We start from the raw sequence: 14,589 nt of genomic DNA on the forward strand, positions 1-14,589 counted from the left end.
TCCTCCTCCTCCTCCTCCTCCTCCTCCTCCTCCTTTTTTTTGGTACTGGGGATTGAACCCAGGTGTACTTAACCATTGATCCATATCCCCAGCCTTTTAAAAAGTATTTTTTATTTTGGGACAGGGCCTTGCTAAGTTTTTGAGGCTGACTTTGAACTCATGATCCTCCTACCTCAGCCTCCTGAATTTATGGGATTACAGGTGTGCATTACCACATGTGGCAGGATGTCTCATTTCTAAACATCTCTCTGGGATATTCCTTGAGGAATTCCTTGAGAATTTTGGCAATAAACAAAGAAATAAAGACAATAGCCATAGAATAAACTCAATGTCGGGTCTGCAGTCTTCTGAAAATTGGAGTTAAGATTCCAGGGAATCCCGTTTCCTGTAGTGGCCCAGCCTGCACCATAATAATCTCTGAAAGTGAGCAAGCAAGCCCCTCTTGGGAACTGGTCTGAACCCTTCAGTGATGACCCCCAGGTAGTCCATTGCAAATTAATAAGGGACCTGGATTCTTAGTGCTCATTCCTTAACTGTGCCCCTTTATGGGGAAAGTCTCCTCATCATAGTAATTAATTTGGGTCACCCCAAATGATGTCACCTCTAACTTTCCCCTCCATTCCTGCTTCTCAGCAGCTTCTGGGATGAGCCAACTGACTCCAAACTCAGGTCTGAATATGAGTGGGCTCGCTTGCCTGCCCCAGGCTGTTGCTGCCCAGTGTTCATTATCTGCCCACTCAAAGTTTCCCAAGGGATCAGGAGCCACTAGTGCCCAGATCCTGCCTGGAACATGCTGCTGGTCCTCCTACTGCATGCCTGCGCTGGAGACTCCCCATAGCTCAGCCTGCATAGTGTCCACGGCTACTCCCATGAGGACTTTCACCAGGCCATGAGTGCAGGCAGACCCCTGAAGAGCTGCAGCTGTCCATGTGCCCATAGCCTCCTGGGCCCTGAAGAAGGACCACAATGAGGAGCCCTCAGGCCTGGCTCTGAGCACTTGAGACTGGAGCTCAAGACTTCCAAGACTGTTGAGAGCTACGGAAATCACCACCCTGTGTGTTTCCTGAGAATGCTGTAGAGGGGTGGGCCTTCTTTGTTCAGTTGTGTTTTAAATGTTAAAAATACATCAACATTTTTATTGAGGTAAAAAATACAATGAAGAGCAGATTGAAAAGCGCAGCTCAATGAATTGTACATATGTACCCCCATGTAGCCGTCACGCAGATGAATCTGTAGAACTTTCCCAACACTCCAGAAAGTTTCTTCATGCAATATCCTGCCCACATCCCGTCAGGCACAAGGGCATGGAGAGGGGCAGCAGGTGACTGTGCTGGAGAACTCTCAGCAGCACTCAAACACAGCTTGCAGGACTCTTAAGGTGTGGTCCACTTCAGACTGGAGGGGGCTGGTGAGCACCTCAGATTCTCCCTATTCTAGTCATTAATTTGAGGCAAACAGAAAAGTGAAGCTTCCCAAGGTCATGAACAAGGCCATTGGCCAGGCATTGCATGCCTAACACCATGTCCTACAATATGCAAAGCTACCTTTCCCAAAGAAAGCTAAGGGATGGGCTACCCCATAAATGGGAATTGTGAGGGGCAGATTCTTGGCTCGTCCCTTCCCAAGGTCATATGCTACAACATGAATGGGAGGAACCACATGTGTTTCCCTCTTGAGGCCCAGAGAGGTTCTATGGTGTGAACATCTGGTGAGTTGACAGAGTTGATATCTACTTTTCTCAGCCCTTAAGAAGGAGCTGATTACAAGAAAATATAATGAAGTCCCAACCTCCTGGCAGTGGTACATTGAACCCATTCCCGGTAGGCATGTGCCTAGTATGTTCTACCAGCTGCTTGTCAGTTATTCAGTGAGTCAACAGTGTGGAGTAGAATCAACTGATTTAGAGAGTTAAGAAAAAATCAAAACACAGCATTCTATTTTCAAAATGAGATCAATATTCTAAAAATGAATAGGGATAACCCATCTCTAAGCAGTAAGTGCCAAAGGAGACTGCCAATCATAATACCCCTTCCTGGACCTTACCCCCATGCCACCGACACTAATCCTGGACAGCTAGGGTCGTCACCAGAGAATTTTAGGTTAAAACTAATTTGCAATTAGAACTAAGAGGAACCCTCTCTTCACTGCCAATGAAGCTGGGAACATGAGGCCTTTGGGTTTGACAGCGCTATTGGTTCTTTCCTCCTGGGAAAACCAGTATAAGTCACCAAGGATGACATGTAGAAAAAAGGAAAGTTGAGACATGGGAAAAGAGGGTCTGGCCACCATCAGGCACAGAGTTTTAGCTTCCCAAGACCAGAACATCCCTTTCCCTCCAAGGCTAGTGACATGAGACAATAAAGTCTCCTTTGGTGTCAGAAAATTTGATTTGGGTTCCATTACTTACAAACGCCAAGGTTCCAGCTAAAATACTCTACCATTTACTTGACATTTTACTGCTCTTATCAATTTTTAAAATATAAATGCCTCATTTACTCAGGGAGAAAATAACTTTCTTGACTATGGTAGCTCTGTCCTGGGCCTCTTCCTCCCGCATACCTATTCCAGTGTTGAGCACATGGTAAGTGCTTTAAAAAATGTATTAGTTGATGACTATTAAGAAGCAGATGTAGAGTATTAGGAAGAGGAATAGTCAATGGCAGGTGGGAATCGTGTTAAAATAGTGCCTCTTTGTTCTGAACTTGCGATCCAGCTGACCAGACTACATGAGACCCAGGTATTCGATCTGGGAATTTTCCCATATGGTGTAATTTCTTTGAAAGGATGGAAATTGCTTCCCAGCTGTATATTCACTTGGCATTCCCAGTTATATTTTCACTCCCATGAGGATTTCCAGTACAGTATGTCTTTTCCTAGGTGTTAGTTATTTCTCCTTCCCTCTCCACTCACTCTACTCAGTCTACTGCAATGGCAAATCCAAACATATTTCCTAAAGGGTGTCCGAATGGCTCTCAAAGCTGAGTGCTTATCAGAGGGAATAGTTTACTTCACCTGAGCAGTTAAGTTCTTTGATAAAAGTATACTATGTCCCTCCCCCCCACTGGGTCAAAGTCACTGCTACCTGAGCCCCTGTTCCACCCAGGCTTTCTGGTGCATTGGGACAAACACATGGGAAACTGGTTCCACAAGCAGATGCAGACAGATGTGGAGACTCACACGCAGCCAAACCATCTGGGAATTTTCACACATTATGCACTTTATTGGAAATCCTGGAGGCTCTTTTTTCCTTCTATATATTGCTTGGCTTCCCTTTGCTGCTCACAAAAAGAACTGACATATTTATCTGTAAATATAACACATTTTATTACTGAATCTCGCAATTAGACAGGATGTTGAGAAAGAATTTAATTTGATTTCTGAGTGGAAACCAAGGTTAGATTTCTTTGAAAGGATGAAACCCAGTAGGTGATCATCCTAAATATGGAAGCCTGCGCAGATGGAAATTCCCAAGATGCCCAGGAGCCCTGCCTTTGCACAACCTCCAGCAGCAATATCATCTGGAAAGGTGAAAAGTTTAAAAGGTCATTAAAAATATATTACAAGGAAACAAATCAAGGATTTTTGTAAACATCTTAAGTACTTATAACTTCATAATACTCAAGATTTTAGCTATTCTGGCATAGCAAAGAATAATACCATATTCACTTAAATAAGATTGACAATTCCTGGAAGTATTGATCAGCTCAGACCTAATTGATGCTGTAAATTCTGTGTTGGCAGCATACTTTGTGCCTTAAAAGTGCTAATGGGTATTGAAATTTTTTTTTTCTAGGCAGTAAAAAAGTAGTAAATGCTACTCCTTTTCTTTTTATCTACCTTCGGCTACTCTGGGAATTTCTTCTGTGTTCTCATGTGCTGGCTCTGGTACTTTACTGCATTTAGAAACTGTACACAACTCAGTAATGATTGCAGTGCCCTGTGTTACCCGGATGATACAGGGCTTTCATTCCTTTGCCTGCTGTTTCCTGGATCAATTCTATTCTAGATTCTGAGGACATTTCTTAATGCTTTCCTTCATCTCCAAAAGACGCTATTTTGAGGGCCCAGAGACTTTCTTCTACTTGAAATTCTTACATTTGAAAAAAGAGGGCCCATAGTTATCCTGTGACACCCAGGAATCCTTTCCTATCCCAACCTTTGCGTTCACTCGTCAGCTTTTCCACTTGAAGGTACATTCCATGGAGACAGACCTTTCACCATCTCTGTGTCTATGACATTTAGTGCAATTTCCACACACACAGTAAGCACTTGATTTCTGAAGTAAACTGAGTCAGGTCACCTTTCCATTTATTTGCATTTCACACAGCACCTAGCAGAGGGCCTGGCACAGAGGAGCTTTCTAAAACGGTCTGGTGAATGAACAGTTCCTTGGTACTCACCTGTCTTTTCAACCACTTCCCCCTTATACAAGGGGATGTGTTTGCAGAGTTGCTCAATGGGTGACCCAAACAGGAACCAGTCCACATTCGTGATCAGAGACTGCAGAGGGTTGTACTTGACCCAGGTGTATTTGTTGGAGGACATGACGTTTATAGTCTATACCAGAGAAGGAAGCATAAAAGAAGCATAAAACAAACTGGCAACTTTGGTGCATCTTATTCTTATTTTCTCTTTCAAATTATTATTATTATTATTATTATTATTATTATTATTATTATTATTATTTTCTATACTGATGATTTCACTCAGGGCTTCAAGCATACTAGGCAAGAACTCTTCTACTGAACTACATCCCCAAATCTTTCTTTCTTTCTCTCATTCTTTCTTTCTGACAGGATCTCACTAAGTTGCTTAGGCAGGCTTCGAACTTGCCATTCTCCTGCCTTAGCCTCCCCAGTAGCTGGAATTACAGCATGTGCCACCTCACCTGGCTCTCTTTCAAATTATCAAACACAAGGTCATCAGGGATCTCAAGGCATCCTCTCTTTCTGACCACTCTGTCTGCAGAGAAACCTCACTATTACTAGTGCTACTTTGAAGTTGTGGTGGGTGGCTAAGCCCCAGGTATGAAGCATCAGTGCAGGGTTGTATGTTCTCACTGTATCCGATTGTTTCTTTGCATCTTTTATATCATCAAATATACAACTTTACTCATTGTTCTGCCAGTCTCTATTTCATAGAGCCTGGCTCTAAGAAGACAGTCTGATCAATCATCTCTACAAAGACACTGAAATTTTATATAAGTTTATAAAATTAACTTATATAAGTTATATTAACTTATATAAGTTTATAAAATTAACTTATATAACTTTATATAAGTTTTATATAAGTTTATGAGTTTAGGGCCTTATGCTGGAAATTGAGCTGAGATGTACCTCAGAGCTCAAAGAAAGAAAGAAATACAGTTAAAACATTTTGATAAGTTGAGTACCACATCATGGGAAGGTACAATATTTTAATCTTCTCTCTCACTCTTCATTTCTCCATGGCTCAGAAACAGAGCATTTTTAAGGGTATCCTAAAATTACCTTCATCTCATAGAGGTACCGTTCCAGTTTGTCCAGAGCAGGGATAGCTGAATGGTCCATCTTTAGGACGTAGCAGGCTCTTCGGGAGAGCACCCTGGATGCGATGTAGCCCTGAGGCAACAAGAACAGAGTTACTGCCCCTCCTTAATTGCCTGGTTTCTAAGCATCTAAAATGATGTCTACGCCTTGGAGGAAAAACCTGAGCATGCACAGGGAGCCCCTACCCTTGTTTTTAAATCTGTAATCAGTTCTGTGCACTCAACTTTTATAAAATTTCACTTTCATTTCTTATTTGTCATTCCCATCCCTTTGAAATTGTGCACACCCATGATGTAGGCCTACTCTTTCATATTATGGGATCGGGATCTGCAGTTTGGAGTTTGAAAGATTGAGACGCAGCAATCTTGTGTTTTTTGATAGGTTTTATGTTGCTTTTCCCCCACTTTGGAATAAAATACAACATTCTTCAGAATTGTGGTGTTCAGTATTGTAGTTGCTAGTCACATATGGTTATTTAAAATCAAATTAGATAAAATTTTAAATGTGCTTCCTCCATCACATATTTTGAGTGTTCAATCACAACAAGTGGCTGGATAGAGGCTTCCTTACAGGAAAATGCAGATATAGGACATTTCCACCATTACAGAAAGTGGGTTCTGTCAGACAACGGTGCTTTAGAGCTCTCTAAGTGTATCTACCCCTACCCTCACACCTGCACACATGCTTCACCATCTTCTTCCCTTCTTTTTTCTCCATCCTGTCTCCACTTCAAATCCAAATTGGCTGAAGGGGAATTAGTTTGAGAAAGTTGGGATGTGAAGAACCTTGGAACATGGGGACCGTGGAGCCAAAAAGCACCTAAGCCATTGAATTTTCATCTTGAGTGAAACTTTTCTCTACACAGTTTTAAATAATCATACACTCCATAAGGTTGTATCTAATAGGAAGTCTCATAGTTCCTATTTTTCAATTCTAACAAATTTCTAACTTTTAAAACTCAAAAATATGCTGAAGGCAAGGCTGAGGACAGTGTAAGGGGCTCACCACTCTAGTTTCTTATACATTTGGGGGATTTCTATGACATTTGCTTTGTAAGAATTTTAGAACCACTTCCTTTTAAAGTGTATCTTGCAAAGACTCCATACTTTCAAATGTGCCATGGCACTCTCAACACAAGGGGGAAGTAAGGAAGCATGTGAGGAGGTTTCTAGAAGAAATGGAGAAAAAAAAAATCCTGTTTAAATGACCAGTGAGATTAGCTACAACCTACTTATATCTATTGTGCACATCTCTGTACTCAGGTAAAAAAAAAAAGGCCATCACTAGTGTTGGTATAACAAATAGATAAATGGATAAAGGACAGAATAAGTTTTCTGAGATGTATTTTTAATGCTAGTAACTAAAACTTGGAAGTACCTTCTTATAAAAATGTGACATTACTTATCCTATATACATAATTAAATGGTATAAAGTTGCTCTAATTTTCTGCTATGGTGTGATTGCCTTGTGGTTGTTCTTTTTCTACATGGTGTTTTGCATTAGGAGCTCTGATTTATTTGTTTATCCCTTCAACAAGTATTTTGAGAGTCTTCTGTGCTGGGCTTTGCTTTGGTCACTCTTACGCTATGCCCACTTTCTGAGCCTGTAATGAACAGCACATGGCTCTTCCTCTTTCTGCCTTAAAAGGTCATGACGATGCAAATGATTTCTATCATATTGTTTTTCTCAGAAATGATTCCAATTGCTTCTTTGTTAATAAATTGCTAGATTATTTCAAGGGAAAAGCAGAGGTGAGGAAATTTATAAGGAACTGCAGAGACAAACCCTGGAATGTAAATACACAGTAAGCAGCTGTCCCTCTGCCCCTTAGAAAACCAGTGTTGAAGAAAACAAAAATCCTCTTGCTGCTTACATGTTTATAGTCAAAAATCGTGGTGGAAGAACATGATCCAGCATGGATGTCAACGGTAGCAGTATTTTTTTCATTGTCAATTGTCACTGTTTCCTGAACATTGCCACCATTGTTGCCTGGGCTGAAGACGTTATAAACCTAGAATTGACAACAAAGATATTATGGGTTTTCCATAAATCACATGCATTTGAAAGGCAGGTCTCTCAGCAAAATAAAGCTTTCTAATTACTGCGAGCAAGTCATTAAAGGCTAAAACTTCTTCCTTGGAATCCTAGTCCAAAGCCCAGGCTAAGATAAGAATGCCAAGCTTTTCTTCAGTTTACTGCATCATAAAAAGGAGAAGAAATGATATCACAGGAGACTGACCACATTTTAAAGGAATGGGTTACATTGGTGAAGGCTTTGCAGTTAGAAATGATCACCCCATTATTTTCCTTATTGGTTATTTCTGGGATTCCATCTCAGGGCACATGGACTCTCCACTGTCCTTCAGATTCTCTTTTATCTTCCTTTTCACCTCCCAACATTTCTAAGGAAACAGTTTACCTCATATCCATGCGACTGTGTCCCAAAGATGGCCAGCACCATCAGAAATGCCACCTGAAAAAACAGAGCAGTCACATCCATTCCTTGTCGGGTAGTCACTGAGGGTGGGAACCAGAGGGGTAGACCCGGACACCTAGAGACACTGGTAAGTGGTCAAAAAGTGGAAAGCAGTCCACTTCCAAAGTGGAAAATACACACATTCACACACTCAACAGGCATTTGTTGAGTTTATGGCATTTATAAGACACAAGGCCCCTTGCCACTTTGTTCTCAACTTTATCACCCTCTAGATAGAAGAAAAAACTGGGGGCTGGTGAATAGAATGGAAGACCTTATTTTCCTATGAGTATATTCCAAAATAATTCATACTGGCTTTGGATTACTTGTGAACGATAATGTCCTCTGGTTAAAAAAGAAAAGAAGATCTTTAATCCCTTGAGACTGAGAGAGTGAAATAGACTTAAAATAGATTCATAAATGATAAAAACACAATGGATTTCTAAGAGAAACTATGAAACCAGGATGCTTAAAAATACAGTTAACATTTGAGGCTGGCATCAAGGAAAATCTCTATATCCTGCTAACCCATGGCCTTGTGGTTTTATCAGGTGAGTGCTGGGCCAGCACACTGCAAGCCTGACATGGAGGCAGATCTGATATTTTGCAGACATGCTGACCAATCCAACATGCTGACATTAATGTCGTGCTCTCTCTGCAGGGCATCGTAGTGCACTACACTATCATTGAAAGGAGAAGATCTGTGGGAAGGGCAGATACTTTTAAGAACTGTCAGTGGGACTTTTTAACGTCCTTTTTCATTTCACTCCTAACATTTGTCATTGGGGTTGCAGCAGCTAACTAAGATGCGCTGCAAATATCCAATGTGCCCACTTATACAGAGGCTCACCTTCTCTACCCCAAGCCTGCTCTATCAACCTGTGATGCTCCATTCTATTTAGTTGATTTAGAATAGATATTTGAATAAGATGATGAACAGCCCACTATACTAATATGATTAGAAGGCGCTCAGGGAGGGTCCTCTGCCCCCAAATAATCTCCCACGCAATACCATCATTAGTACACCCTGGTTATAAAATTTTCCTCTTAGAAAATCAAGCAAGCCCTGGGAGAGGAACTCTTCAAACTCACAGCTTTTATGGCTTAACACTTTGCTTTCTCCCTTAGCAACTGAATGAGAATAAGAGACAGAGGCTAGAGGAAGGAACCCCCTTCTGAATCAGTGTGGCACTATGGAGACTGGGATCAGATGGAGGAGTGGGGTCACTCAGGGAAGGAATGCTTTGCCTTAAGGGAGAGTTTAGATGAGTAGACGTGTTGACACTCAGCTGCTTAGATTGTGCTTGGCTGCTCCTATAAGCAAGACTTAACCTGGATAAATTACATCCTAAATCCCTCATTCATAGGCTTGAAAAATTTGCACTCTTCTATGTCTCCTGATCTAGAAAATGAGGATAATACTTTCTAGCTTACAGGGTTGAAGCAATGAATAGATGGAATTATTCCTGTGAAAGATTAGCCTACAATTTAATATGCATTTGAAATTCTAGATGTGGTTTAATACCATAGCTGCTATTATTACTATTACTGGCATTTTTAAAAATTACCACTTCTCTTTTTTTTAAATAGTAAATGTAATTTCTCTAAAATGCCAGCTTACTAACAACGCTTGAGATAAGGGATTAATATTAAACATATTCCAAATTAAAATTACCTACATATATCCAATTTTTCTTTTCTTTTTAGGTAAACATCACCAAAAAAAAAAGAGAGAAAGAAAAAAGACAAGGGACACACAAATATTCAACTTAAAACTCAGCACTATTTCTGCCAAAGACATTATGAATTTAATAACAGAAGCTTAGAAGCATGAACAGAGTCTAAGACCCCTGAAATCTTTGACATATTGCACATGAACATTCTCTGCAAGCAGCCCATCACAAGGGTATCAAGAAGTATAAATAAATACTCACAAGAATTTTCATTTTGCCTGTCGGGAAGAAGGTGCTGGAGCAAGTAAAGCTGCCTGGTATAGCTTCTACCCTTTATATTGGTTTTAAGATGTGGAAATCTCTTTTCCAAATGATCACATCTGCACAGATCATGTCCATATCTTTGACACACCCCAGCAAACTGCTTTATCATGTTCAAGCACCAACCACACACCTGATATCAATGAATCTCATTAGTCAACAATGAAAATTCACCACTTGGTCACTCTGCAAATATTTCCTGCTTATCTGTTTTATGCTGTGCTTGAGATTTCAATTTCCACCCTTTAAAAATATTTCAGGATGCTTTTTCTATGCATAGACACATATGGACATATTCTTAAAATCTCCTCCTGGAGGTTTACCTTTTGTAAGTCCTGAGTTGGGTCCCCACTAAACCTTCTCATCACCGTCCTGCTTTTTTAATTCATCCACCTCAGGAAAGGGCATGAAACTATAGGCAAGGGCAGTGGCTGGGAGCCCTGCTTAGAGAATGAACAGTCCTAAGACTTTTTTTCTGTTTCCCTTTCATTTGGTGGCAATTTCCAGAGTTTCATGATAAACAAGGATCAGAAAACACTCTGCCCTATGACAAGGCCTAGCCAAATGCTTACATTGAACCTTGTCTACAATGCCATGAGAACTATGAGATATAATGCATTTCCAAGTTATCTTGGGAGGCACTGAGAAGTTCTCAGATTTTTTAAAAGAGAGAATACATTTTAATTCATATAATTGTTAATACCTCAATTAGAGATAAATGTTAAATTATCATTAGCATAAGACATGAATTTATAAGGTAAGGAAATTTATAAAAAAGACACCATGGTGGAGATTTACCTAAATCCCCACCATCATGTCTTTTTTAAAAATTTAAAAATGGTAAAGCATTTGTCTAACATGTGTGAGGCCCAGGTTTTGATCTCTAGCTCTGTGTGTGTGTGTGTATGTAAAATAATTATATATATAATTATTATTATATAAAATTACTATATGTAGTAATTTTGCAACTTATACATGTTCATATATATAGGTATATATATATAAATTATAAAATATTGAGGAGCACTACCAAATGTAAAAGGATTCCATGAACAATGTTCTTGCTCTGCAGCTGGAACAACTTCCTAATTAGCAGCTTTTAAAAATAATGGATATTTTACAAAGTGGATATTTGGGCAGTTGGGGGGGTCACCTAGTTCACTGGAATTCCCCTACCCTGGCTGTTCAACTGTGGCAGATGCAAAATGTGCAGGTCTATTTAATTTTTCTGAGATCCTAGTCCCAAAAGTGATTGCAATTTTGTAATATATTTGCAAATTTTCTCCCATATCTGGCTCCATAGACTCCAAAAAAGCAAGCAGACAAGGCCTCTAGACATCAGTGTTGATGGAAATATTACACACTACCCTCCACTTTGTCTCCTGGAGGGGTGCATCTTCCCTGTGTTCCCTTCCCTCTGTTCGCTTGCACTCGCTCTCTCTCCCATGCTCTGCGCCCCCAACTCCTGGCTTCCATGAGTGGAGCATAAACACCCTTCTGCCATGATGTTCTGCCTCACCTTGGTCCAGAGCAATAGACTCAAATCACCATGGACTGAAAATGAACTTTTCCTCCCCTAAGTTGTTGTTGTTGGGTATTTTCATCACAGAGACACAAAACCTGACTAATATATAAGTAACTCCCCAGAGTCACACAACTTGTAAGGGCAAGAGTGCAAAGTTAAGCCCAGGTCGACAGCATTGTCCACCCTCTTAACTACAAGAACCATATGTCCTCTGGGATTATTTGCTGGGTTAAGTGTAACTGCTTGCCTTGCGGAGATAGGAGCATTAGCAAGAAGGCTTCTGTTTCCAGAATGCTACTGAGATGGAGACTTGGAAATCCTCAGTACAACCCACAACTCAAAAATGAAAACAGGGGGAATGAGAAGCTGTATTTGTAAAAGTTTCTATGAATGAAATTTATGTCTCAGCTGCCCAGCTCCCCACTGAGGCGGTAAAATCACTGTTACAGAAGGGGTGTTGGGTGTGTCCACACTTTGGGTCTCTCATGCAATAAGTCTGAGAAAGGGTGCAGGCATGTAAGCTTCTAAAACTTACATGGGTTATTCTGATTGAAATAGATGTTTTTAGTCCCTCCTAAGTGCAAGGTTACCTAAGACCTTGCAAGATAAGGAACTTGCCCAAGTCTGTATACAGTCAGTGACAAAAACAAGACTATTTCCCACACCTCTTTGATTTCAGTAATCCTTAGTAGGTAAATCACTGAAACCTTTGAATAAAGAACTTCAGTGAATGAAAGGATTGATACTTATTTATCCACTCTACTCCTGGTCATTGCTTAGCTGAGCCCAACAGTATGGACACCAACACGTTTGCAAGTGGTCACGTACCCTGGACTGTATGCTTTGCTTGGGTCACAAGAAGTGTACAGTCAACTAACGCATTTCCCAAAAAAGTTGATCCAAATTACAGTGTGACACCTGGTTCACTAGATCTTCACAAGACTTGGCAATTCCAGATTCTTAAATTTTTGATGAGTATCAAGTGATATCCATTGTCGTGCTAATTTGTACCAACCCCACCTGATACTATTAATATTGAGTTAATAGTATCTTTCTCATAAATTTGTCCATTCCAGGTTCCTCATCTATAATTTACTGGTCATTTTTTCTAATTTATGTGCATTTGTAATTGCTACATAGAATTTTTTATATTCAGAATACATATTCTGGAATAGATAATCTTCTCCTGGTGTATAGCTCGTCATGTACCAACCTTGTTTATGATGTGATTTGTTTTACAGAAGTTTTGAATTTCAGTGTCAAAATGAGAAATATTTCCTTCAACAATTTGTGTTTGGAGTCCTGCTTAAGAAATGTTTCTAATGTCTTTAATGTATTTTCCTACAAGTCTTGTTTTTCACATTTAATTTTACTATTATATTTTAGTATAGTATTAGGTTTCAGCCCAATTTTTCCCCCCATTTGGATATCTGGTTGTGCCAGCATCTCTTATTGAATAGCTTAGCCTTTTTTATTTTTACTGACTTACAAAGTCATATAGTTTCCATGTATACACTAGCTGATCATTGTCTCTCTATTTCATTGGTATATTTATTTATGCAAAAAAAACACTGAATACCAGTATTAATTTTACTGTCTCAGGCTGAGGTTGTGGCTTAGCCATAGAGTGCTCGCCTAGCACGTGCGAGGCCCTGAGTTCAATCCTCAGCACCACATAAAAATAAATACATTGTATCCAACTATAACTAAAAAATAAATATAAAATATTTCACTGTCTCCATAAGTAAGTTCTGATATATGGCAGATCCAATCTCCCAGCCTTGCTGTTTTTCCAAATTGTCATGGCTATTCTCATGAGTTTTCTTTATCGTGCATTCTCCTTGTCATTGATTTCTATTCGACTAACCTCAAAATCACTGTTATTTTTCTAACTTTTTGAGTTGGGTACCATCCATTTAAGTTCAATATCTCTTGCCGTGTTTTAAAGAAAATATTCAAAAATATGTGTTTACCTCTAAGTACATTTCATTTGCATGCCTCACCTATTTCATCAGGGTTTCTGTTTGGTTTGGTTTGGTTTGGTTTTGGTTTTGGTATCAGGGATGCTGAACCACTGAGCCACATCCCCAGCCCTTTTTATTTTGAGACAGGGTCTCACTAAGTTACTTATGGTTTCATCAAGTTGATGAGGCTGGCTTTGAACTCTTGATCCTTCTGCCTCAGACTCCAGAGCCACTGGGATTACAGGCATTCACCACCATGCCTGGCCTATATCAGTTCTTAATATTTCTTAGTTTCACTCCTTAACCCAACAGTTGTCAGGGATACTTTTCAGTCTCTGGAGTTAAGGAATTTTCATATCTCTCTCTCTAACTTTCTCTCTCTCTTTCTTCCCCTCCTTCTTTTGCATAATTTGTAGACATTCTATTGGCATCAGATTCACCATTTTAGGTCAGGAGCCATTTTATCTAGAGGTTCCAAAGTTTCAATTCTGAGGCAAAGCTGCTTAACTTCCCTAAGAACATGGGCCTGCTCTCAACCCCACCCCAGCTTATACTCCTAAGCAGCTTATGAGATTCCTCTTGTGAGTGCCGATAGGCTGCTGCCCTCCTTGGAGGGGCAACCTTGTTGGTATGCTTCATGTTACCAACAATAAATCTCTTGTGTGGGATTTCGGTGTGTGGTGTGATGTTTGGACTTTGCATGGACTCTGCAAGTGTCCTTTCACATTCCACACATATTTGAAATAAATGTATATCAAATGTGTGTTTTCTGTCTGGTGATTACATTTGAAATGGATTTTAAAATTAGATCAAACTTATTAATTTTATTTTCCTTTTTTTTTAAGTGCTGGGGATGGAACCCAGGGCCTTGTGCATGCAAGGCAAACACTCTACCAACTGAGCTATATCCCCAGCCCTTATTTTCCAACTATTAACATTATTCCCAATTTTGGATCCACCTGATGTAACTAATTCTACTAGAGCTGCATCAAAAATTATCTTTATGATTATGCTTTTGTCTGATTCTGTGTAAGTTCATCTTAGCATGTTGTCCTTAAGATCAAGGTCTTTCATTTTCATTTTATGTAGTATGTTCCACTTT

At 39.8% G+C, this 14,589-nt stretch overlaps 1 protein-coding gene across 1 annotated transcript; it reads right to left on the reverse strand.

Annotated features, from left to right (window-relative positions):
- Nucleotides 1-3,435: 3,435 nt before the first annotated feature.
- Gkn2 (gastrokine 2) lies at nucleotides 3,436-9,950 on the reverse strand. Its single transcript, XM_027934280.2, has 6 exons — nucleotides 9,939-9,950; nucleotides 7,948-8,001; nucleotides 7,402-7,539; nucleotides 5,490-5,600; nucleotides 4,401-4,557; nucleotides 3,436-3,518 (listed from the first exon to the last, which is right to left on the reverse strand). The coding sequence occupies exons 1-6, from the start codon at nucleotides 9,948-9,950 to the stop codon at nucleotides 3,436-3,438; spliced, it is 555 nt and encodes a 184-aa protein (XP_027790081.1).
- Between the last annotated feature and the right edge of the window lie 4,639 nt (nucleotides 9,951-14,589).

The sequence above is a fragment of the Marmota flaviventris genome, chromosome 14 (assembly GCF_047511675.1).
Source record: "Marmota flaviventris isolate mMarFla1 chromosome 14, mMarFla1.hap1, whole genome shotgun sequence".
Lineage (NCBI taxonomy): Eukaryota > Metazoa > Chordata > Mammalia > Rodentia > Sciuridae > Marmota > Marmota flaviventris.

Coding starts and splice junctions, on each gene's coding strand:
- Gkn2 (XM_027934280.2), bottom strand. Junction 7,540..7,947: donor CACAGTCGCATGGATATGAG/GTAAACTGTTTC, acceptor TGTCAATTCTAG/GTTTATAACGTCTTCAGCCC. Junction 4,558..5,489: donor GGTACCTCTATGAGATGAAG/GTAATTTTAGGA, acceptor TCTCTGGTATAG/ACTATAAACGTCATGTCCTC.